Source organism: Eleginops maclovinus, chromosome 22 (genome assembly GCF_036324505.1).
Source record: "Eleginops maclovinus isolate JMC-PN-2008 ecotype Puerto Natales chromosome 22, JC_Emac_rtc_rv5, whole genome shotgun sequence".
NCBI classification, from domain to species: Eukaryota; Metazoa; Chordata; class Actinopteri; order Perciformes; family Eleginopidae; genus Eleginops; species Eleginops maclovinus.
The window spans coordinates 2,667,000-2,692,395 of NC_086370.1; the positions used below are offsets into that span (position 1 = coordinate 2,667,000).

A 25,396-nucleotide genomic window follows, 5' to 3' on the forward strand; every position below is an offset into this window, starting at 1 on the left:
CGGACCCTTTGCCGCCTGTCTTCCCCTCTATCTCCCCCTTTCAACACTGTCACATATAGAACAGCTCTGGTTGCCCAAACGATATTAAAATAAACCCAATACTAATGAATGCTACACAGTCAGTTTCTGAAGATGCTTTATGGATGGTCTTTGTGAACTAATGGCTCCTCCCAAACCTGCAGGGGTCCTTTCCAGTCCGGCCAGGGACCACTAGACGCCCAGGTGAAGCTGCTAGAGTTCACTCTAGAACAAAACTTTGAGGTGGTGTCGGTGGCTACAATCTCCTCCGTCATCGAGTCCATCACATTCCTGGTCCACCACTACATCACCTGCGCAGACAAACTGGTGTCCCGCAGCGGCTCCGACAGCTCTGTGGGGGCTCGGGCTTGTTTCGGCGGTTTGTTTGCCAACATCATCCGGCCAGGAGATGCCAAGGCTGTGTGCGGAGAGACGACGCGAGACCAGCTGATGTTCGACCTCCTGAAGCTGGTCAACGTGCTGGTGCAGCTGCCTCTGTCCGGGGATAGGGAGTTCAGCGGACGACTGCCGCCGGCCGGCAGCGAGACGGCTGACAGCAGCGTGTCGGACGAGGAGAAGGTCTGTGGCAGCAAAGAGAGCGTGGCTGGTGGATCAGCGTTCAGCCAGGGGCCCCCTGCAGGTGTGGCCGACCTGGTGCTAGCCAATCAGCAGATCATGAGCCAGATCCTGTCAGCACTGGGCCAGTGCAACAGCAGCGCCATGGCCATGATCATAGGTGAGAACAACAGTGTCCTTCACCTTGTTTTTATTTTTGCTCCACGACTAGAATTAGGAGAAGGTAGATTTAGCCTATTCAACATTTGCCAAACATTTATGGGATACTGATTAATGTGTAACAGAGTCAACTAACTGACTCAGCAATGCCACTCACACAGAAGTATTTGTGAACTAACATTAACCCCGATATACAAGCTACTGGTCAAACCAGACCAGACTTGTAGCGCTCAAACACCTGAGTGTATTAAATTCAACGGCAATGTTTAAATGCTTTAGAATTCAACTCGGGGAAATCATTTGTTATGGAGATTAACATTTCCCTTGTGAGTGAATTGTTCCCTTACCAACCAACTGGAGAACAAACGTGTGTATCAGGAGGATATATATCTACTACTACGAGCTGACCCTTGTCTCTGTCCCTCAGGAGCCAGCGGCCTCCACCTGACCAAACATGAGAACTTTCACGGTGGCCTTGACGCTATCTCTGTGGGTGATGGCCTCTTCACCATCCTCACCACCCTCAGCAAGAGGGCCACCTCAGTGCAGGTCATGTTGCAGCCCATCCTCACTTACATGGCCTGTGGGTACATGGGCAGACAGGTGAGCAGCAGCCTGGACTCTGATTACTTGATATTAAAAAACGTCATGGAAACAATGCAACAGATGTAATATGTATTATTTAAACATTTTGTAGGGGTCTCTCTCCACCTGTCAGCTGTCAGAACCTCTCTTGTGGTTCATCCTTCGGGTGTTGGATACCAGCGAGGCTCTCAAGGCCTTCCATGACATGGGTTTGTACACACCACTTCTAAACCAGCCTTTTACTCAACGTTTGTGAAACCGATTGAACATGAAGCGCTTACTTCCTTGTGTTTTATCAGGTGGTGTGCAGTTAATCTGTAACAACATGGTGACCAGCACCCGGGCCATCGTGAACACAGCACGCAGCATGGTGTCCACAATCATGAAGTTCTTAGACTCAGGTCCTGGGAAGTCAGCGGACGGCAACCTCAAAGCCAGAGTGATGACATCAGAGCCGGACAACGCAGAGGGACTCCACAACTTTGCTCCCTTAGGTGCTTTCCCTTCTTCCTCAATCTCTAACATCTAGTGGGACAGTATTTGACAGTAAAATACCTTGCTTACATTTTTCTAATTGTCTATGATGTATTTTTCCCTGCCCAGGCACCATCACATCCAGCAGCCCCACAGCGCAGCCAGCAGAGGTCCTCCTCCAAGCCACGCCTCCCCACCGCCGCGCCCGCTCAGCAGCCTGGTCCTACATCTTCCTGCCGGAGGAGGCTTGGTGTGACCTCACCATCCACCTCCCTGCTGCCGTGCTGCTGAAAGAGCTCCACATCCAGCCGCACCTCGCCTCTCTGGCCAGTGAGTAGCACCCAGTTGCACGAGGATTGTAAATTAGAGTTTTTTTGAGGAGAATTGTTTCAATCACCATCTTTGCAACTATCCTTCACTTTCCACCTCACTTTAATTCAAACTCACCTGTCCTTTTCCGCTGTGTTCCCTTCCTCCTTCCAATCAGCCTGCCCCTCATCCGTCTCCGTGGAGATCAGCGCTGACGGGGTCAACATGTTGCCACTCTCCACGCCAGTGATCACCAGCGGCCTGACCTACATAAAGATCCAGCTGGTGAAGGCAGAGGTGGCGTCTGCTGTCTGCCTGAGGCTGCACCGGCCTCGGGATGCCAGCACACTGGGTCTGTCTCAGATCAAACTCCTGGGCCTGACGGCGTTCGGCAACACCTCCTCTGCAACCGTCAACAACCCCTTCCTTCCCTCTGAGGACCAGGTGTCTAAAACCAGGTACCAACCACTGATTCTGGACTGAGAGTAAATTCATGTGTATTTGATGTAGGTGTTGTTGTAACCTTTTTCTTTGCTTCTACAGCATCGGGTGGCTGCGTCTCCTCCACCACTGCCTGACCCATGTCAGCGACCTGGAGGCCATGATGGCCAGTGCTGCAGCCCCCACCGCCAACCTGCTGCAGACGTGCGCCGCACTGCTCATGTCGCCTTACTGCGGCATGCACTCTCCTAACATCGAGGCTGTGCTGGTCAAGATCGGCCTGCAGTCCACACGCATCGGACTGAAGCTCATCGACATCATGCTGAGGAATTGTGCCGCCTCCGGCACCGACCATGCCAGTGAGTCCCACACACTGCAACTGCTTTAACTATAGGACGCAGGAGAGAGCCTCAAAAACTCCAAAAGTTAAATACTGAATTTCCTTTCACTTAATTTGTTTAAGATTTTAAAAGACTTATTTGAGATTGCATCACCCGGTGTAAAAAGTGTGTTGTTCTGCAAGGTCTCCTTTGAATTTGAATATTTGGTCATGCTTCATAATATCTCATTCATTTCTTAGAATTGTAATTTGCTAAATGTTTATAGTAAAAGAGACTCAGTTGGTGTGTTTTTGGTGCACTAATTTGAGTCCCTAACCAATCAATGGCCACACTCTAATTCATTTGTAGGTACTTAAAAACAACAACATGAGTTTCTCCTAGAAAAAATACTTTTTTATAGCCATTACTGACCAGACCTGAACCTGTGTCCCACAAAAACAGGCTCTGGTCACATTTAAATGTATGCATCATTGTTCCAACTACCCCCCCCCCCCCCCCCCAAAAAAAAAACCCCAATATAAGCACTTCTACTGTGGCAGAGCATCTGCCAAATGAATGTGATGTGTTGAGTTGAGTTAGGAGGCTTTACCATGCATATCTAGAGAAAAATGTCCACAAATTAAAAAAGACCTACTGTCCACATATTTCCTGTTGAAGGGAGCTCACAGGGGTTCAAAACTCATAAAAACTATCAGGTGAAACCAACGCTTATTTAAGTCTATGCTTCTATGGTTTCAGATTTGAACAGTCCCCTGCTGTTTGGGCGACTAAATGGCCTCTCGTCAGATTCCACCATCGACATTCTGTACCAGCTGGGCACCACACAGGACTCTGGAACCAAAGACAGGTACATCCACACCCTAATTTAACTGCCCCTGTAATAACAACCAATGAGAAACACTTTCTGTCAAGGTGATATTCCAGACAGGCTCACGAGGCAATAGTTAAAAGTGTCCTTACGTCCTCCTCGTCATCTTTTACTGTCACATGGCTGTGTTGGTTGAATATAAATTCCAAAATGACTCAGCTCACACTGAGGGGAGGAGATGATTTGAAGATTTTAAAACCACATGAGGAGTTATTTATCAAAGCTGATTCTGTATCTCCACCCTTCAGGATCGAGGCTCTTCTTCAGTGGGTCCATGACTCTTCTCGGGTGGCGGCCCACAAGATGAGTGGCCCCATGGGATACACTGGCGCCACTGCGGGCCCTTCCTCTTCTTCATCCAGAGAGTATGGCCTCCTCATGCCGTCGCCCTCCCACCTGCACTGCGTAGCAGCCATCCTGTGGCACAGCTACGAGCTGCCGGTGGACTACGACCTGCCTGCCCTGCTCAACAGAGAGCTCTTTGAGTCAGTCACACTCTTTCCCTTATTATACACAACCTGCTTTAGTTTGCCAGCTCATAGAGTCCTATTTTGAAGCCAGAAATGTTGACTATCCCAAGTTTTATGTTGCAAATGTCTAGGACGGCTCCCCATCACATAGAAACTGCCGGATGCTTATTTGCATATGTTGGGCAATTTACACAATTAGCATGAGTTGCATTAATTAGCTTTAATAAGCATATGCTGACAATAGCTAAAAATTGTCTTGGCCGATTCAGACACTTTTGGTGTCGTTTTGGAGGTATATTGAATCCATTTCAGAAATGTTTAGGATCTAAAATTGCAGTTTTGAGTCCCCTTAATTAAAGAATCGACCCAAAATTCATAAAAATCCGCCCACATATGGTTTGAATATAGGCAATTTGTGGTTAAAACTGCCATACATGCTCACCATAACATTTTACCACATTAACTTAATGTTAAGGACATTTCACATGTTGTTCTCATGTCAGAAAAAGCATCATTTATGAAAAACACATAGTGGTATTATTTTTCACGTGTGTCCTAGTAACATATCTTTAACACTTCCAACATTACTAAAATATGAATGAGCCTTATAAATGAATAAATACACAGGGGAGATTAAATGCATGTGTGTTTTCTGCTACATTAAACTGTCAACACCGTGGTATTCGGTTAAACCAACCTCTTAATAGCCTGTAGTCTTTAACTTATTTTTACAGTTTAAAATAATGAAATATAATCAGCCCTTAAATCAGACTTTAGTTCACCTGGAGTAAATTCAGCAGCTACCCTGCAGTATACAGAGCCATTAAAACTAGCTGCACCTTTACCAGCTGTGAGAATACTTTAATGATCAATCATTATAAAACATATCAGAGATATTATTCTGAAATGGACCAATCAAACAATGACTACTTCTACTGTCTCTACTTTAAGTACATTTAGATGAGAGTACTTTCTACTTCTACTGGAGGAACATTTAGAATGCAGGACTTTTACTGTAACAGAGTATTCCTACACTCTGGTACTTCTACTTTTACTTAATTAAAACATCTGAGTACTTCTACCCCTTCTGATGAACATGCATTAATGATGATTTCCTCTTCCTCCAGGCTGCTGTATAACTGGTCCATGTCGTTGCCGTGCAACATCGTTCTGAAGAAGGCAGTGGACAGCCTGCTGTGCTCCATGTGTCACATCCACCCCAGCTACTTCTCCCTGCTCATGTCCTGGATGGGGATAGTCCCGATGCCCAGCGCCAGTCACTCTCAGGCCCAGCGCCACCGCCTCTCAATGACCGACGACGGCAAGAAGCAGCACGACGCCAACACCAGCTCTGCCGGCCTCACCGACGACTCCAAGCATGCCAGACCCCCGGTCAATCTGTCCGAGTCCCAACTCACCACGCTGGCCGCTGCCTCCCAGTCTCCAGGAGCCATAGAGCAGCTGCTGGACTCGGGCTTACCCTCGCTGCTGGTCCGCAGCCTGGCCCAGTTCTGTGTGGGTCTCCTGGCCAGTGCCGACCTGCCTCTGCCCGCTGCTCAGGCCGAGAGACGACACCACCATCACCAATACCACTCATCCTCCTCGTCCTCACACAACCGACCCCCTCTGGCTGCAGAACTGGCCGCTCCAGTGCTGCGCTTCCTGACGGAAGTGGGCAACAGTCACGCCATGAAAGACTGGTTAGGAGGACCCGAGGTGAACCCGCTGTGGACGGCTCTGCTCTTCCTGCTGTGCCACTCCAGTGCCAGTGCCGGTTCCAACGCAGGCTGTCAGCCTCTGGGCTCCGCCGCTGCGGCAGGCCCCTCTCCATCCCAGCCCCAGGCGTCAGGCTCACGGTACTCCCTGGCGTCTTCTGGGCAGGCAGGAGGGCTGACCACCCAGCAGAGGACCGCTTTGGAGAACGCCACTGTGGCCTTCTTTCTGCAGTGCATCTCCTGCCACCCCAACAACCAGCGGCTCATGGCTCAGGTCTGCTTTTATGTTCCTCTCTGTTAGGACTCAACATTTCATTTGTTTGAGACACGGATTGATTTTTCTAATTTCACACACAGATTTGCTGTTGTTGTTGTAGTCCTTGTACTACTTTATTGATCCCCATTTGGGAAATGTTTGCGTTGCAGCAGCATAAAGACAAGGCATTGTACATTACAATAGAAATAAAGTAGCATTTTTTTAAAAGTAGAAAATATACATGTCGGACAAAAAATTGACACAAAATATAAAGCAGGATATTATAAATACATTAAGTGTTTAAGGAATGGAATATTAAAAAGAATATACAATAAAATGTACAGAGAGTTTCCAAAGCCATAGAGCTGACTTTAATCAAAATGATAGTACAAACTATATTTTTAGAATACTAAGTCGTTTGTTCCTTTGTGGTTTGAAGGTCAAGCTCTTTTCATTTGGATATATTATTTGGTGTCTGTTTTGATTTCTATCATGTTTCCTTTCTTCAGGTTCTCTGTGAGCTCTTCCAGTCTGCGCCCCAGCGAGGCAACGTGCCCATCTCTGGAAACATCTCAGGCTTCATTCGAAGGCTTTTCCTGCAGCTCATGCTGGAGGACGAGAAGGTCACAGTCTTCCTACAGTCACCTTGTCCGGTGGGTAATTCACTCAGTTGTTGGAATTTACTACCTCTCCAGAAAGGAGAGAGGACCGTCTGTTTTAGCAGTTCTGGCTACGACCTGACAATATAATTATAACAATTTCCCCCTTTTTTAAATCAGCTATACAAAGGACGCATCAATGCCACCAGCCACATGATCCAGCATCCCATGTACGGAGCAGGACACAAGTACCGCACCCTCCACCTGCCCATCTCCACCACGCTGGCCGAAGTCCTGGACCGGGTGTCTGGTATGTTTCGACACACAACAATTACACGAGAGAGCTGCCTCACAAACAAAACTCAAGTTGAATGCACTGAGCTGTGGGGATTTGTAAGCCTTGCTGCCAAGAATAAAAATCTGTTCCTGCAGGAATAAGGGGTGCGATATGGTACAAGAAGCCTTCTATCATCAAGTCATGTCATACCTATCTGCTGTAACAGAAATACTGTTGTCATTATTTTATAAGGATATCTGATTGATTGCTGTTAAGTGCGCATGCAATGTATAACTGAAAGCCTTCATCTGTTTATACAGCATAATCCCTCCCTTTACTGGAGGATTTTTATTTGAATTGAAATATGATATTGTTTAAAACTCATGGAAAGCAGCTGAGGAGAGTACCAGAAAGACATTGGTGCAGTGGGTTCACTCAGAGCAGAAAGAAGTGAGCAGTTAGGGGTTAGGTGGCAGTAAATGAACAGTGTAGGTTTCAGTCCATTAACCCTGACATCCCCTCGGACAATTTGGCCACAATTTAGCACATTGACCATCCGCAGTCGGAGATATACGAGGCTTCCCGCTGCTCCATTTGTCTCAGTCAAATGTCCCTGCTGCAACATGAGGGACTGCTTTTCACTACAGTGTTCTTCTGTCACTTTTGATGTGTATATTTGTTTTCAGATTTGGGATTCAGCTTGAATAATTTCAATACATATAACATTGTTGTAACCGTTTAACATCAAACCCAATTTTATCACCACTATTTGTAAAAAAAAATGACCCATTTTCTTTGAATATTTGTTCACTGTTTTAAGCTTAACAATATTCAATTTGTTACAATAACTAAATAAATAAAGTTCTTCATATCATTGTATCTTCTATTTCTCCAAACAGACACACCAAGCATTACAGCCAAGCTGATCAATGAGCAGAAGGAGGACAAGGAGAAGAAGAACCACGAGGAGAAGGAGAAAATGAAAGCAGACAGCGGCTTCCAAGACAACTACAGTGTGGTTGTGGCCTCAGGTAAGATAAGATAAGAATGAGTTTATTAATCCCAAACTGGTAAATGTTTGTGTACACAGGTACTTCTGTGTGTTTCAAATACACTCCTGTGACTACAGGCCACCTCTGTTGAGTCTTACCCCCCAGACAACATCAACATCTGATGAATAACGCGAAATGTGTCAATTACTCACTCACAAATAGAAGGCACAGAATACATAGATAGATAGTAGAGCATCTGCAACGATGGGAAAATATCCACCATAAGATTAGATGGTCACAGTGTGTGTGTGTGTGTTTTATCTGATCTGTTTCAGAGGTCTAATAAGCACATGGCAGAGTTGCTGACATGTATAATACTGGCATAATAGATAATGTCTTGGTTGCTTTAAACGTCTGTATTTTGATCCCAAAATAAATACTCACACTCCATGTTCTGTGTCCATCTTCAGGCTTGAAGTCCCAGTCCAAGCGAGCTCTTTCAACCCCCCCTAGACCTCCCTCCAGGAGGGGTCGCGTGATGAGTGACAAGTTGACTGCTTCGTCTGGTGTGGACCCCTCAGCCAAAACCATCAGTGTGCCTGTCTTCCACCTGTACCACAAGCTGCTTCCAGGTACTGCCAGCATCAGGTTCACCTGCCGACTCCCATCTGGTGACACTCAAGTGTCTGAGTCTGATCAGCTCACGTATTAACGACCTGTGCCTGTTCCCTCTGCTCCCCTCAGGTCAGCCCCTCCCATCTGAGATGACCCTGGCCCAGCTCCTGACTCTCCTGTACGACCGCAAACTTCCACAGGGCTACCAGTCAATCAACCTGACCGTCAAACTTGGCTCCAAGGTCATCTCCGACCCGGGCCTCTCCAAAACAGACTCCTTCAAGAGGCTGCGCACGGAGAAAGGTACCAGCTCATTCAACATTCATTGATGTTATTTCTGTTTCATACCAACATTTGGCCAATCCCATGTGGGAATTCAAGATTTACATACACAATCTGAACATGCACAGACAAAAAGAAAAAAGCTAAAAATAAATGAAAACCAATGATTTGGTGTTCTCTGCCCTCAATCTAATATCCAGCCATCTGAAAGGGAAATAAAGAGATTTTATTTATGTATTTGTTTTGTACAAAGACCATGCATACATTAGGCTAATCTCATAAAAGAGAAGAGATGCTTTATGCCAGATTTTACAGCTAATTTCCATCTGCAGTCCCCAGGTACATAACAAACACTAAAAACATTTCATAATCTATCAGACAAACAATAAGATTTAAGTACAAGTCAATAAAATAGCACATGATAGTTAAAATATAATTGTTTTGCACCAGATGATTTATTTGTACAACTTTTGTTAATGCAATACCAATAATGTGGATAGAAAGAGTTCTAGCGGCTTACAACGCAGTCACATTCTAAAGGCGCTGTGCTGCCGTGAGAATCTGGTCCAGTGGCTCAGTCTCTCCTTCTTCTAGACTTGATGAGTTGTGCTATTGTCAGGCTGCTTTATGTCTTTAAATGTACAATATACATAGAGTTTTTGAAATTAATGCAGATCTCATGTACTGAAAATGGCATTTAGAAAGATTGTGTCATACAGGGTACTGTGTTAGTCTTTAGATTTAGGGAATCGTTTTTATAGAATAATTTGCAGTCCTTTGTTCTGATTACCCTTGCTTATCAATGAGTCAGATAATAAAGGAAGGGCATTTAGTGAGGAGGACAGGTTGTAGCTGGGATCAAACTGCTGACCTTCCTTTAGCCAGAAGGCCACACTGCCGATCCATTGATGTGATTCCTTTATCACTGCTTATATTTAGCCATCTAAGTCTGCAGATCCAGGTTCAGCACGAGGTCGGATTCATTTATGACATCGATGTCTTTTTGATGACCTCAGCACTGGTGAATCTGCAGATCTGCTCGGGCACCTTTTGTCTATTCCCCATGTCCTGCCCACTCTCCATAGTTCACAGTGTGGTCCGTTTGTGATGGGTCGTTGTGTAACTCAGAACATAGATGTTCTAATTGAAGGACAAAATGTTCTGTTTTGTAAGTGGGGTTTTTTTCCACCCTCTTATGTACTTAAATGTCCCATTAAGCCGGCAACCAAGAGAAATCCTTTCATTTTCCCTTCTGTTTTTTTGTCATTCTTATCATATCACCATGACTTCCAAAAGTTGTTAAAAAAATTATCTAAATATAATCTAAATCCAGAGCCTATCTGTGATTAGGCTACCGTTAGCCTAGCAGCTAATGGTGCTAAAAGCACAAAAGATCAAGGCAAGGCAAGTTTATTTATATAGCACCTTTCAACTCACAGCAATTCAAAGTGCTTTACGAAAAATAAAAGACATTAAGAAAAACAAAAATGCAGCAGAAAGACTTATAAAAAGGCATTTGATACATGAACAACAGCCACGCTGCAGTGTGACAGGAACAGCTCAATCAAAAGCAGCGGCAAAAAGATACGTTTTCAGTCTGGATTTAAGAGTAGTGAGAGTTGCAGCGGACCTGCAGGATTCTGGGAGTTTGATCCAGATAGTTAGGGCATAATAGCTAAACGCTGCTTCGGCAGAGCTTGCAGCAACCATTAAGAGATAACAGAGTTCACATGAGGGGGAGCTGTTGGGTCTGTTCGTTGGAAGCCGTTATCAGCAGTAGATCCCGCTTGAGCCCAGTTCAGTGCAGTGACCATTAGCTATGGAGTGAGACTCGCATGCAAACACAGCAGGACTGGCTTCCTCAGGTATCGATTAATAATGTTCAGCTTCTTTATTTTACATTACACTTGTTCATTTTTTTGTTGTCTGCATTTTAAAAACCCTCCCGCCTTGTTAAATGCTAGCGTGCTTTTAATGTGGTCATGTGAGAGAGAGAGAGAGGTCAAAGTGTTGGGGAAGAAAACACATCTTGAAAGTTGAACATAGCGATGAATCGTCCGTCAGATGTTCTCCTCTGTGAGAGATTGGATGACCTATCAATAGACCAGAGTTTTATTTTATCATTAAACGGCAAGACTGTGCTTCCACAATAAACTGGTGGTGGGTAAGCATTAGTAGAAGGGGGGTTCGGTGGTGTGTCTTTCACCCTTTGTTTCATTTTGAGTGTCTGACTTTGTCTTCAATGCCACATTAGAAGTGTAAACAAGGGCATTAGGACGGTGTTTCATCTTCTGTCTTTGGATCAGCACATAGCTCATCCAAGGGTAGCCCCCCCCCCCTTCTGCAGACATTAAGACCTGCTGATGAATGAGAGCCAGTGTTCCTCATCCTCCTGCTCTCTGCTGCGCTGTTGGAGAGATGAGTGATAGACTGATAGCGTGCGTAACCACACAGCTCAACACTGACGTCTATATCGGTGGAAATAAGAGTTTGCAACCAGGGAAACTTTATGAAACACGTTCAAACACACAGACATTATACAAAATGACAGAGTAAAATTAAATGCAAAACAAAGGATAATTTAGGAAATTAGGGTGAGAAACGACAGCCACTTCACAAAAAAGTGAAGTAATACTAAAAATACATTTTTAAAAAGTGAAAGGATTTACCCTGCTAGTAAAAATGTGCACATGTTTAAGGCTAAACCCCTCTTAATATCCTTGCTTTTTTAAGGACTATGCAGTAATCCCAATAATTGTTTTACTGTTTTATAATAGTAAAAACAACGAAAAAACAGCAACTGGCTTAAAGCATTTAACTAAAAACAAACTACATCTTTAAGTATAGCATTAAAGATTTGTTTTATATGTAGAAACAAATCTGACACCTGGTTTCCATCTTTTTACACATCCCAGCAGGAGATATTATATTCATTTTAGAGTACATTTGATAAAGTGTCCAAAATGTGAGACAGTGCGTGAACACACAACAGGTCCTCTGTTTGCTCTCCTTGCAGTGGACCACTGCGACATGCTGAACAGCTGTCCTGAGGACGAGCCCATGACGCCTGGGGAGGAGTGTCTGGATGCCGCTACAGACGAGTCTCTGCTGGAGACCAACCCCATCCAGTCCCCGCTGCAGGTCTTTGCAGGCATGGGAGGGCTGGCCCTCATCGCAGAGAGGCTGCCCATGCTCTACCCTGATGTCATTCAGCAGGTACCACTCACTCAGAGATATGCTGAACAATAAAAAGCACCAAGAGAGTCAAGTACGGCGTCATGAGTCATGAGTCCGGTAGTTTCTGTCTCATTTTGTGTCGAGAACATAACATAAATAATATGTGATCTTGATTTAAACACAGATCTTACCTCAGGGATCCAACCAACAAAACGTTTAAATATGTATAGACTTCCAGACCAGGGAACCAGACGCGGTCAAATGTGGTTAAACTCATTTCCGGGCTTCAGGACTCTACACCACTCTATTGAAGCATGTTAAGAATAAGCGCTCAAATTGAATGGCCGTTTCATGAGATTGATTAAATACTTTAGTTGACTTTGTTGGAAATGGAACAGTTTCATGATTTGTATTCCCAATTTGTAGAGAGGAGAGCATGGTCTCCCTCAGCTTGAATTGGCTGCATCATGACACTGCAAAGTTCTTGCCCCCTTACATCCTGCTGTCAGCATTGCCTCCATTAACTCTCACCTTTGCTAACGTTTCACTCTGTCCCAGGTGAGTGCCCCCGTGGTGCCCTCCGCTACGCAGGAGAAACCCAAGGACAGCGACCAATTTGAGTGGGTGACCATCGAGCAGTCGGGCGAGCTGGTGTACGAGGCCCCCGAGTCCATCGCCACCGAGCCCCCGCCAATCAACAAGCAGCAGTCTCAGTCATCTTCCTCATCCTCGTCCTCAGTGCAGACCATGTCTCCCATCCCGGCCCACTCTCTGGCGGCTTTCGGCCTCTTCCTACGCCTGCCGGGGTACGCAGAGGTGCTGTTGAAGGAGAGGAAGCACGCCCAGTGCCTGCTGCGCCTGGTGCTGGGGGTCACAGATGACGGAGAGGGCAGTAAGTCTGACCAAACAGCTGCCAGTAACATCACACTGTGTTTGTTTTTCATGTCTGATTTGATTCTTACTTTTCTAGTCAGTTTAAGATTCAATTCAAGATTCAAATATTTGATTGTGATATGCACAGTGTAGTCATGGCAATAGAAACATCTCAAGTCCAAGGCTCCTCCAACAATGCCACCTAATATATCTGAGCTATCTTTGACTGACGGTCCTTTATTATATATTTGAACCTTTTATGCTCTCAGCCTTTTCTTTATCTTTTTCAAACAAAACAAAGCTGCCTAGTTTGTTTTGTTTTTAAATGTATTTATTTCTCTTTTATTGTTTTTCTCCCTCATAGTCCTATTATTATTATTATTATTATTATTATTATTGTTATTATTATTGTTATTATTATTATATAATATACGACATACAATAATAAAAAACAATACAAATATTGCAAGAAATAACAGAATAGAAATAAAATAGTGCAAGACTAATGTGCAAGTCATGCAGCATTAGTGAAATATATACATGTAAAATAGAATAAGATGAGCTCAATGTTGCAGAGAATGTTGTAAGTGACCCAGTAAATGCAGGAGTCTATATACATGTAAATAGAATAAGATAAACAAAAACAGAATGTACAATTAAATACTGTACAGTGGAATTAAGGACATTGATAGGTGTTAATGTCAGAGTATCTTTTCCATCCGGTTCGGTGAGACCGGTCACACATCGGTGTCTGAATTGAATCTTAATGGGACATGTTCAAAGGCTTTGTTGTCATTTGCACAGCAGCTACAGTGTAGTTCTGGCAATGTAAATCTTAAATCTCCTTCAGCAATGCAACATCAATAAATCTAAATAAAATAAAAACCTCACTTCAAAATGCTGGAGAGAATGCAGTGAGCAGAAGGCCCATCATGCTCATATATTTTGGGCCTGTAATGTTTTGGGTGACTACTGGGAAACAGTTTGAAGAGAAATGTACAATATAATATTGTATCCATTCTTTTATTTGTATGATTATTATTATTATTGTTACTCATTTCGTCTGGGATTTGTCAACTGTTATGTAGTTGATGTTTGTACCTAGATGTGTTTATTTTGTTATGTGTGCTTTGTGAATAGTTTCATAAAATGCAAATAAAAAAAAAACAGTCTAAAAGAACAGAATAGGAATTAAAAAGTGCAAGAGAATGTTGCAAGTGACCAAGAGAGGTAGACTATATACATGTAAAATAGAATAAGATGAGCCTAAAACTGAATGTAACATTTAAATACTTTACAGGAATAAAATACCGCTTATTTTAGTCATAAATAAATGTGTGAAATCCATACAGGTGGTCGCTATATGTTATATCACAGAGCTCAGGAGTTTAACAGTCTTATGGCCTGTTGGGTTAAACTGTCCCTGAGTCTGGTGGGGTTAGTTTTCCAGTCCGTTGAAATGAAAGACGTTGATAGATATTGATGTCAGAGTATTTTGTTTGGTGAGACATCAGGCTCGCAGCTAGACAGACACGTACAGAATATGTCATTATTCTACGGGTGTTTTCTGGGCAATGATTCCCTTAAATGGAGTGGAAAGACACTGGTCATTGCAAATACCCAAAACAATTTCATAGCCGCATCACACTGTCTTTAGATGATCCAGTGAATCAATCATCTGTTTGTTCCTCTCAGGTCACATCCTGCAGTCTCCGTCTGCCAACGTGCTGCCCACGCTGCCGTTCCACGTGCTGCGGGCGCTGTTCAGCAGCACGCCTCTGACCACCGACGACGGGGTCCTGCTGCGCCGCATGGCTCTGGAGATCGGCGCCATCCACCTCATCCTGGCCTGTCTGTCGGCCCTCAGCCACCACGCCCCCCGCAACCCCAACGCCAGCAGCAGCGTGTCGGAGGTACGGCCCACTGTTCAGAATACTACATCATATTTATGTAGAGCTTTTTCCCAGACACTTTGGGGGGGGGGGGGCTGCAGAGAAAGGCCCTGTCGCTTATTCCTGATGGGCTGCAGGGGGTTCACAGAGGTAGGGGGTTGTTGATGGCTTTGTATGTAATGAGTAATATCTTGAAGTCAATCCATTGTTTGATGGGTAGCCAGCGGAGGTCGTGGAGGAAAGGGGAGATGTGGACTCGGTGTCGGGTAGAGGTGTGCAAGCGGACAGCGGAGTTATTCACACACACTAGCCCACACACACAGACACACACACTTACTTTGTTGCCATGTTGTGGAACCTGCGTAGAGAGGGTAGCGGCAGTGTTTGTTGTTGTTTTGGTGACACCGCCTCTGTGGATTTATGTGGTTGTCAAAGTCGAAGACAGATCATGGGGCAGAGGACTTGAATGTGAGCCAGAGACTTGTCACTGACTGTCCATCAGCCCCCCCTGTCCAAGAGCTTCAATGAGAGCACAAAATAAGACAGAAAAAACAAAAATATTGATTTCATCCATGTTGGCTCCTATAGACTATATACTCGGTGATAGAGTATAGACTCTGGTTTCATATAAAGTGAGAAAAAACTAAAGTCATGCCAGATTGTCTGGAAGAAATATGAATGTTCTTATTTAGAGAGGTTCCGTAGATATCTGAATAAAAATGTTTTCTATGAATATGCAGGAGTCTTCCCTTTTTAAAGAGATTCCTACATGTTTCTAATTCGAGGCTGTATAGGGAGGGAGCCATGCAGTTGTTTGCCTGAGTTACAAATGTGATATTTACATTATTCTATAGTGGTGCATTTTGAATGTGTCTGGATACACACACTGTGTATGTCAGAAAAGGTGAGAGCATTTTGGATTAAATGGCCGCAGTTACAGTGATGAATGTTAGTTCCTATAGTAGACATTCATTATATTCCCTGAGACCATTTTTGACACTGGACATTGCTGTATAATATTTACACATGAAACTTTTAAAACCAAATACAACAGACTGAGCTCATCAAAGTGTGTATGACTCACCCAGATATAGTGCCAATAAGGGAGTGTCTGGACAGTGTCTAATACTGTCAGCTTTTTATATACCCCTGAAAGTAATGAATGTTATTGAGGGCCAGAGAATATAAACCGTTTATCCGTTCCACTCCAACAAAACACTGGCAGGCATTGTCCTTAAAAACAGAGAAGGGGAATTGAATACATGCTCAGATGAGTGTTCTTAAATCCACCCAGAGCCGACTAAGTTTAATCATTATTGTGTGTGTGTGTGTGTGTGTGTGTGTGTGTGTGTGTGTGTGTGTGTGTGTGTGTGTGTGTGTGTGTGTGTGTGTGTGTGTGTGTGTGTGTGTGTGTGTGTGTGTGTGTGTGTGTGTGTGTGTGTGTGTGTGTGTGTGTGTGTGTGTGTGTGTGTGTGTGTGTGTGTGTGTGTGTGTGTGTGTGTGTGTGTGTGTGTGTGTGTGTGTGTGTGTTGGCAGCCGCAGATGTCCAGTTGTCATGGTGGGGCCACCAGTGAGGAGCAGCAGCTGTACTGGGCTAAAGGAACTGGTTTTGGAACTGGATCCACAGCCTCAGGCTGGGATGTGGAGCAGGCCCTCACCAAACAGCGGCTGGAAGAGGAACACGTCACCTGTCTGCTGCAGGTGAGTCCACTCGTTCACATCATTTTAAAGCCAGATTTTAAAAAAAACCTGTGGCTTCAGAAAGTGTTTGAACTAAAGTCTGTCACGTGAAACTGTCAACTCAGTGTTTCATTACAAAGAGTATATATCATACTGTATATAGTCTGTTCTTATAAAACGGTCAGCCTAATGATTATGAGCGTTGAGTCTGAAGCCTGTTTAGCAGTGGTAACTCGCAGGCTGTGTGCAGGTTTACTCTCCAGGACTTTTTCCTTCCCGTGTCATTCCATAACATCAGAAACCATAAGCGGAGCCATGATACCGGTTCATCGTTTACCAACACTGCGTTCAGAATCAGAAGTCCTTTATTTGTCACGCAATGGAGAAATGATAAGAGAAGTACTTTATTGATCCCAATTTGGGATTTTTTGTTGTTGCAGCAGCATAAAAAGACGAGGCATTGCACATTAGAGAAATTAAAAGACTACAAATAAACAATTCAAAATCTAAACCTCTCAATAGAAATAAAAGAGCATTAAAAAATGAAAATATAATGTCTGAATAAAAATGTACACAAAATATAGTGTAGGATATTATATATACTTTTAAGTGTGTAAGGAATGGAATATTAAATAGAATATAAATGTAAAATATACAGTGAGTTTCAAAGTCAAATGTACAGTGTGAGTTTTAGTCCAGTTATCCAGGAGAGACTAAGGAGCAGTGAGTTGTCTGCCAGCCAGAGGTGAGTTGTTATACAGAGTTATGGCAGTGGCCAGGAATGTTCTCCTGTATCTGTCCTTGTGACAGCAGAGCTGGAGCAGTGTGTTGAAGGAGCTCCGCTGTCTGTCCAGCAGCAGGTGGAAACGTACAACAACAACAGACGTATAGTGCAGATAAAGTAGAGAATGGACTTGCATATTAAAAATAACTTAGTATCCACACGTTATCAATATTTTAAATTGCAGATAAATGTAAAAGTGTGTACTTGTCAATTCAGAGTGGAGAGGTTTTATTGGTACTTGGTCTAACAGGGTGTCCACATTGTGTTTCCCCCCAGGTGTTAGCAAGCTACATCAACCCAGCAGGCTCCAGCAGCTGCCACAGTGCTGAGGCATGCTCAGCCGACAGCAGAGCCAGCAACAGCTCAGCGCTGCCCGCCGTGCTGCAGGAGCTGCTCAGCCAGTCCTGCCTCATCCCTGCCATGTCCTCCTACCTGCGCAACGACTCAGGTAGGCTCCCTGTTTTCACCAATGAAGGCTAAGAGGTAGCATCGGGACACCAGGTAGAAAAAACTGTCTGTGGCTCTGATTTACACTGATGACACACACAGACAGAGAGAGAGATTCAGAGGGCATTCTGGTGTGATTGTGAGTTACTATTATGATTGAATTAACCTGCCAATATGCCACCAACACCTGCAGAAAAAGACTTGATGTGGACATTGAGCCAAGATGGTTGTGAAGGGAATCAGAAAGTCGGGTTGTGGGACAAATAGTTGACCTGCTGGTGATGTCTGTTGCTGGAATTGTCGTAATACAGTGGGGCAAAAAAGTATTTAATCAGCCACCAATTGTGCAAGTTCTCCCATTTAAAAAGATGAGAGAGGCCTGTAATTTTCATCATAGGTATACCTCAACTATGAGAGACAGAATGGGGGAAACAATCCAGGAAATCACATTGTAGGATTTTTAATGAATTAATTGGTAAATTCCTCGGTAAAATAAGTATTTGGTCACCTACAAACAAGCAAGATTTCTGGCTCTCACAGACCTGTAACTTCTTCTTTAAGAGGCTCCTCTGTCCTCCACTCGTTACCTGTATTAATGGCACCTTTTTGAACTCGTTATCAGTATAAAAGACACCTGTCCACCACCTCAAACAGTCATACTCCAAACTCCACTATGGCCAAGACCAAAGAGCTGTCAAAGGAGACCAGAGACAAAATTGTAGACCTGCACCAGGCTGGGAAAACTGAATCTGCAATAGGTAAGCAGCTTGGTTTGAAGAAATCAACTGTGGGAGCAATTATTAGAAAATGGAAGACATACAAGACCACTGCTAATCCCCCTCGATCTGGGGCTCCACGCAAGGTCTCACCCCGTGGGGTCAAAATGATCACAAGAACGGTGAGCAAAAATCCCAGAACCACACGGGGGGACCTAGTGAATGACCTGCAGAGAGCTGGGACCAAAGTAACAGAGGCTACCATCAGTAACACACTACGCCGCCAGGGACTTCAATCCTGCAGTTCCAGACGTGTCCCCCTGCTTAAGCCAGTACATGTCCAGGCCCGTCTGAAGTTTGCTAGAGGGCATTTGGATGATCCAGAAGAGGATTGGGAGAATGTCATATGGTCAGATGAAACCAAAATCGAACTTTTTGGTAAAAACTCAACTGGTCATGTTTGGAGGAGAAAGAATGCAGAGTTGCATCCAAAGAACACCATACCTACTGTGAAGCATGGGGGTGGAAACATCATGCTTTGGGGCTGTTTTTCTGTAAAGGGACCAGGACGACTGATCCGTGTAAAGGAAAGAATGAATGGGGCCATGTATCGTGAGATTTTGAGTGAAAACCTCCTTCCATCAGCAAGGGCACTGAAGATGAAGCGTGGCTGGGTCTTTCAGCATGACAATGATCCCAAACACACCGCCAGGGCAACGAAGGAGTGGCTTCGTAAGAAGCATTTCAAGGTCCTGGAGTGGCCTAGCCAGTCTCCAGATCTCAACCCCATAGAAAATCTTTGGAGGGAGTTGAAAGTCCGTGTTGCCCAGCGACAGCCCCAAAACATCACTGCTTTAGAGGAGATCTGCATGGAGGAATGGGCCAAAATACCAGCAACAGTGTGTGGAAACCTTGTGAAGACTTACAGAAAACGTTTGACCTCTGTCATTGCCAACAAAGGGTATATAACAAAGTATTGAGATGAACTTTTGTTATTGACCAAATACTTATTTTCCACAATCATTTGAAAATAAATTCATTAAAAATCCTACAATGTGATTTCCTGGATTTGTTTTCTCATTTTTTCTCTCATAGTTGAGGTATACCTATGATAAAAATTACAGGCCTCTCTCATCTTTTTAAATGGGAGAACTTGCACAATTGGTGGCTGACTAAATACTTTTTTGCCCCACTGTATGTCTGAGGATTTCTGGTCATGATGTGAAGTGCTGCCAGATGCCGGCCTTTGAGGCTGAGATGGTGGATAGATGTTCTGGTCTTTGCTTTCAGTGATTACTGCAGGCTAGAGTTCCTGCACTGCACTCTAGTTCTGTGTGTGTGTGTGTGTGTGTGTGTGTGTGTGTGTGTGTGTGTGTGTGTGTGTGTGTGTGTGTGTGTGTGTGGGTGTGTGTGGGTGTGTGTGTGGGTGGGTGGGTGTGTGGTTGTGTGTGTGCAGCATGAAACAGCAGATGGAGCTACAGCATCTTAGGCTGAGGCTGTGCTTGTCTTGGTTTTCAATCCCACTGGAGTCCCAGTAGTATACATTTAATGCTTATAGGAGACACTGTCCAATCAGAATTGTGATATTTATGTTGTAATAATGTGAGCAAATTGGATCAAAGCGTATTGTCATGTTTTTAGGAACATGTCTGTAGATGGTGCGGTGCAGCTTTAACCACATGCTCAGGTAATCTCTTGTACTCTGTCAGTGAGACCTCTGGCTGAAAAAGGTGCTTCCAGCAGACCTCAGTGGGCTTCAGCAGTGTGGAGGTCAGGTCAGCCCGTTGCTTATATCGTGCCTGCAGGTTATTAGTGCGGCTGACCTTCTGAGTCCGACTGCAGCGGGGCTTTACAATACTCTCTTCACTTGGCGATGTGGCGAAAACAAATCTATACTTTCAATAACAATTTTGTGGCATTTCTGGCAGTTCATGTAAAATTAAATTATAAAGTAAAATAACCCACTATTCTGCTTTTCCTGAAGCATTCAACCTGAGTATAAAGGAGGACAATTGAAACCTTTTCAAAGAAGTTGCATTATTTTGTGAAGCGCAAATTGCCTCCGTGGTTTAATCCGTCTGCCTGTGAGCAAACTATGGTTATTATGCAGTCAGGATGTGCTCATGCTGATGCATCTTGGGGGTAAATGTGAGTCAATGCAAACGTCTACATTGTTAGGACCAATGCTTCCATCAAAATGTTATTGCTCAAAAAAGTCAAAGCCTCATTTAATGTGTTTGTCCCAGACCTGATGATCCGGCTGGCTGGCTTTACTCCTTCATTTAAAGGGTGACACCTGTACATGCACACATCCTCCTTTTGTCATTGTAACGGCACGCTATTGTGTGAAAGAACACAGACGCATCCCCTGCTGACTGTAAGGGAAATGGCTGTGCTGTAAAGTGGATTTTGAAGCGTGTCCTTTCGCCTTTATACAGTTTAATGCAGGGACTGAGGAGTGCAGCAAGGCAGACGGGGCTTTCTACAGAACCGCTGATCCAAATAACTGCGCTGCACTCCCTCGAGACCTCAGTAACACACAACCCGAGTGAGAAGTAAATCAGTGGAGATAATACACACACACACACACACACACACACACACACACACACACACACACACACACAGAGACATCATTACTATTAGTATGATGATGACATTTCCTGCTCAAGGGGGCAACCCATTAAATCTTGTCCAGTTGCCGGGAATACAAAAGCAAGTTTCATTGATGAAATGATTGAAAAGAAGTTTGGATGCACCGTTGTCAAATGTTTTGCCGTTGATTAGAGCTTCGCTGATACCGGTGTTTTACAGTTTTTTTGTTTGTTTTCCCTTGTCATTTATTCCACTTAAGTGCCAGGAAAGTAAATACAAAATGTTTGATGACATAATATACTTTATATGAGCACAAAATACATTCTAATTAATGCGATGTGAGGGAATTTTAAGTTCCAATACACAGCGGATACTTTTGATTCTTGTTTTCTGAGGACGTGGATGTAATATAATAATAATAATACCAACTCAGACACACACACACACACACACACACACACACACACACACACACACACACACACACACACACACACACACACACATCGGTATTATTAGTATGATTATGACATTTCATGCCCGGGGGGGCCAGCCATTAAAATCTCTACCATTTGCCAGGAATATGAAAGCAAGTTAATTGAGCAAATGATTGAAAAGAACGAGGAGTTTGCCCTTTACAGACACGCTGCAGCTGTTTGAAACATACAGAGTCTAGCATCACTCTCCCCCCCCAAACACACACCTTCAAAATGACCATTGTGTGTTTGTCAGCTGTGAGCCCGTTCCAGCTGACTGTGCCTGGTGCTAGGATGTTTCACTTTGCTGTAGTCTCTCTGTGTGAGCGTGTTGCTGTGTGCTAATGCAGCCGAGCTCTCATCATTAAGTAACAGCTGATAAAAAGCACCCTGAGTGTTGTAATTGCTCCTCATTATCTGCTTAATTCTTCACACAATAACGTGTGTGTGTGTGTGTGTGTGTGTGTGTTATGAAGTTTATAGCCCTTGTTTGATTATGTTTTGCTACATGAAGCATAGCATTAATGATTACACACCTTTACAATCTATGAATAGCACTCCATATGTCATCCTACTCTGATAACTAGCCCGTTGCATGTAGCTTATTTTAGTCATGGAGCATCTGGGGGCTCTGAGACCACCTTCTCTAACAGGGCTAGCTGCCCAGGAGCTCTGAGCTGTCAATAATCGTCAGGAAGAGCTGGCTGCCATGAGTCACTGAGAGATCTGACAGCCTGCAGCTCGATGAAGACGTGAGGTCTATATTCATGTTATGTTTATTTGGGTGTATGTACATGTTATCAAAATGATCTACCTGTATTGAAAATGCTAAATATATTTATTTAAAAGTACTGAATATACTTTATCGTGACATTTACTGTGACAACAGCATAATAATAAAGGAGTGTTAACAGTGACCATGGTCACGATCTAACCCAGTCTTTATTCCGTATGGGCGGTTTATTCATCTCCCTAACCTCAAACACTGTTTTGATATTTGTTCATGCTGTCAGAGGATAGTTCTCTGCATCGTAGTGTCTGATAGAAGACAGAAAAACATTCAGTACAGCTGCTGATTACAACGCAGATCAGCGTAGAAATGTCACCAGTGACGGATGATATGACAGCACGTCTTAACGTTCTCCAGTCGTCTTTCAGTTTAGGCTCTTGAAGTAGAAGTTGTGTAAGATCAAACCTTTTCGATATAACTCTCTACACCTCTAAAGCAGCACAGAGCTGGTAAAAGTCCGGAACAGACTTTATACATACTGTTACCACTGGAAACACTGTTTTCTTGGTTGGATTTAATTAATGGCACTCTTAAAATATTCCTCCCCCAGAGAAATAAATCCTCTCATTTCTAAACTACCCCCCTCTTTATTTTCCTCTTACTGTAACCCACTAGCACGCAGGCTTTCATTTTCAAGCAGCTTTATCCCAGCCCCCCCCCCCCACACACACACACAGCTCCTCAGCCCCATCAGTGTAGGGTGCTGCTCCACATTAATCATCTGTGTCTTGGCAAAGCCTTTTGGGATGCATTACAGTTTCTCACCGTCTCCTGGCACTCCATCATATGCACCGAGCCGTTAGTAAGGGGTAACACCTTTACATTTCAGCACGATGCTAATGGATCTTAATCGGGGAATGAATTCCTTGCACAATGTGGTTGACACTAATTGGTTTCCAGATCTGATGTGTGATTTTCATATGTTGTATTTAGACTAAACATCTCTTCTCTTCTAAACCTCGCTAAACCTTTATGCTCATCCAAGACAAATATGAATGTAATGTAATCTGAGCTGCAGCAGGCAACACCAGTGAGGTAGTGTCTATTCCACTCCATCATTCATGTTAAGTGGGCGTCCGCATGCTGTTGGAGGGTATCTGAACATGACTAGGCTGGCTGGTAATGATTTATCAATCCATATACCGTAGAGACCATGTGGAACAGAAGGCAATTGACGGACAGGCGAGTGTGTTTACAAAGCATCCCCACCACTGAATAAGTGTGTGTGAACGGTGGGGTTTGTTAGCACTGGCTTCAGATTATTTGTTAAGTCATTACAGAAGCCATGGTGCTTCTTCTCCCTACCTAGGGCTCTCTAGCTTGCTGGATGAATTGAAGAAGTTTCCCACTCGGTTTTCCTTTTCACTTTCTTTTCCATTTGGGGTTTCAGTCAAGATTGGTCTTGTTTAGCTCGTGCTAGCAGGAAAACACCTTCTCCACACTGTCAGTTGGGATGTAGCATGCATCAGCCAGCAGAGGGAGACTACATTTTATGGGATTATGAACATGCAACCATAAAGATGCTCTTCAATTCCCAATTGGGTTCTTCCTGTCCCAGTCTCATGAAAGCAATAATCTTCCTCCTGCATGCGCCATTAAAATAACTCCTGTGATGATCCTCAGGCTCTCTTACTTTCTGTCACACACACTCCTTCGGGGCTTCTCACAGAAATGGCTGGCTGCTATCCTTTTTTGATTATGTTCTGATTTTATTTTTCAGATATCCCCTATTGCATGTTACATCTAGACTTTATTCAGGTGTATGTAAAGCTTTTTCAACACCGGAAAAAGATTGCTCACCTGATATAAACAGGAACAAATATATGATAATATTCCAACCCCCTCCCACCAACTTGAACATGTTGACAGAGATGCAGAAAAAGTCAAAAGATAGACCCAGCTTCACTTTACATGTAAATAGGCTACATGGTTTATTGACACGTTTATCTTTCTCTCACATTTCTTTATAATGAAACAGTTTTTTAATAAAAAATATCTCAGGCTTTTCAGTTTTCTTCCCTTTTGGAGTAACAATTCCTCATCAGCACGATGTAAAAGTTTCTGCACACATTTTCCTAAATGGAAATTTGTTTAGATTTAAGGTTGTTATTGGTCAGTCGGTTAGAAATGGCAGATATTGTTAGGGATGACAGTACAGCAGAACTAAGAGCCACATTAATCTTGGACAGGGGCCAGGAAGCTACAGTATATGTGGCCCTGAAGACTGATGGGATATGGTGGTCTCCATAGAAGCTTCAAAGGTTCTACTTGTAATCAGGTGTTTAAAGCCCTTCCATTCAAGTAGTACTTACAGTCTTATCAACGTCCAATTAAAATGAAAGAAATGCATCTTTGTTGTCCACAAGACCTTCAAAGAGACCAGCAGTCGAAGAAAATGAGTTGAAATGGAGGCTTGTATTTCCCATCAGGCCACTAGTGGGGCTTAATCATGTCCATCTGGCTCTGCCCACGCTGGTACCCACATAGCCCGGTTCCTGTGTGTCTCAGCCCTTTGTTATCTCCCCGGCTCATGGCTATGGCTTGGCATTATGGCTTCTCCATCTTCAGCCTCTTCCCGTGTGTCCAGTTTCCTCCACCTCTTTCTGGGAAACATGTTCATGTCAGTTTTCTTTCTAATCCCCCTTCTTGCCCGCTCACTTCCTCCTTTACCGTCTCTTCTGACGGCAGCTTTAAAGAATCCTTTATGTTGTAGATTTCACAGTGTGGTGTAAATATAAACAAAGACGATTACAAAAAGGTTAAGGAATGTGCCAATTATGCCCAGAAATGCCAAGACAGACTCCTCCTGCTCCTCCTTGACCTCGAGTGCCTTGAAATCCTCGAGGGTGATGGCTGTGGTGCCCATGATCCTGATGCTCTGCTAACCTGGCAGGGGAACACTTGCCTGGAATAAAGGGCAATCAGGGAGATCATGTCAGAAGTTGTCACAAACATAAAAAGCAACAAAAATATATTTTATTTTCAATCA

The 25,396-nt window shown here is 43.9% G+C and overlaps 1 protein-coding gene across 1 annotated transcript in view; it reads left to right on the forward strand.

The window, feature by feature from the left end:
- Window positions 1-25,396, forward strand: part of birc6 (baculoviral IAP repeat containing 6) — a 90,091-nt gene that overhangs the window by 29,514 nt on the left and 35,181 nt on the right. The window contains exons 45-64 of the mRNA XM_063874736.1: window positions 183-754; window positions 1,181-1,356; window positions 1,451-1,547; window positions 1,638-1,832; window positions 1,942-2,142; window positions 2,300-2,579; window positions 2,665-2,921; window positions 3,642-3,750; window positions 4,020-4,256; window positions 5,369-6,230; window positions 6,722-6,865; window positions 6,992-7,121; window positions 7,988-8,119; window positions 8,551-8,712; window positions 8,825-8,998; window positions 11,994-12,193; window positions 12,713-13,046; window positions 14,723-14,940; window positions 16,456-16,620; window positions 17,660-17,831. Of these exons, the coding sequence (XP_063730806.1) occupies window positions 183-754; window positions 1,181-1,356; window positions 1,451-1,547; window positions 1,638-1,832; window positions 1,942-2,142; window positions 2,300-2,579; window positions 2,665-2,921; window positions 3,642-3,750; window positions 4,020-4,256; window positions 5,369-6,230; window positions 6,722-6,865; window positions 6,992-7,121; window positions 7,988-8,119; window positions 8,551-8,712; window positions 8,825-8,998; window positions 11,994-12,193; window positions 12,713-13,046; window positions 14,723-14,940; window positions 16,456-16,620; window positions 17,660-17,831 (4,817 nt within the window). The remainder of the gene's footprint in view (window positions 1-182; window positions 755-1,180; window positions 1,357-1,450; window positions 1,548-1,637; window positions 1,833-1,941; window positions 2,143-2,299; window positions 2,580-2,664; window positions 2,922-3,641; window positions 3,751-4,019; window positions 4,257-5,368; window positions 6,231-6,721; window positions 6,866-6,991; window positions 7,122-7,987; window positions 8,120-8,550; window positions 8,713-8,824; window positions 8,999-11,993; window positions 12,194-12,712; window positions 13,047-14,722; window positions 14,941-16,455; window positions 16,621-17,659; window positions 17,832-25,396) is intronic.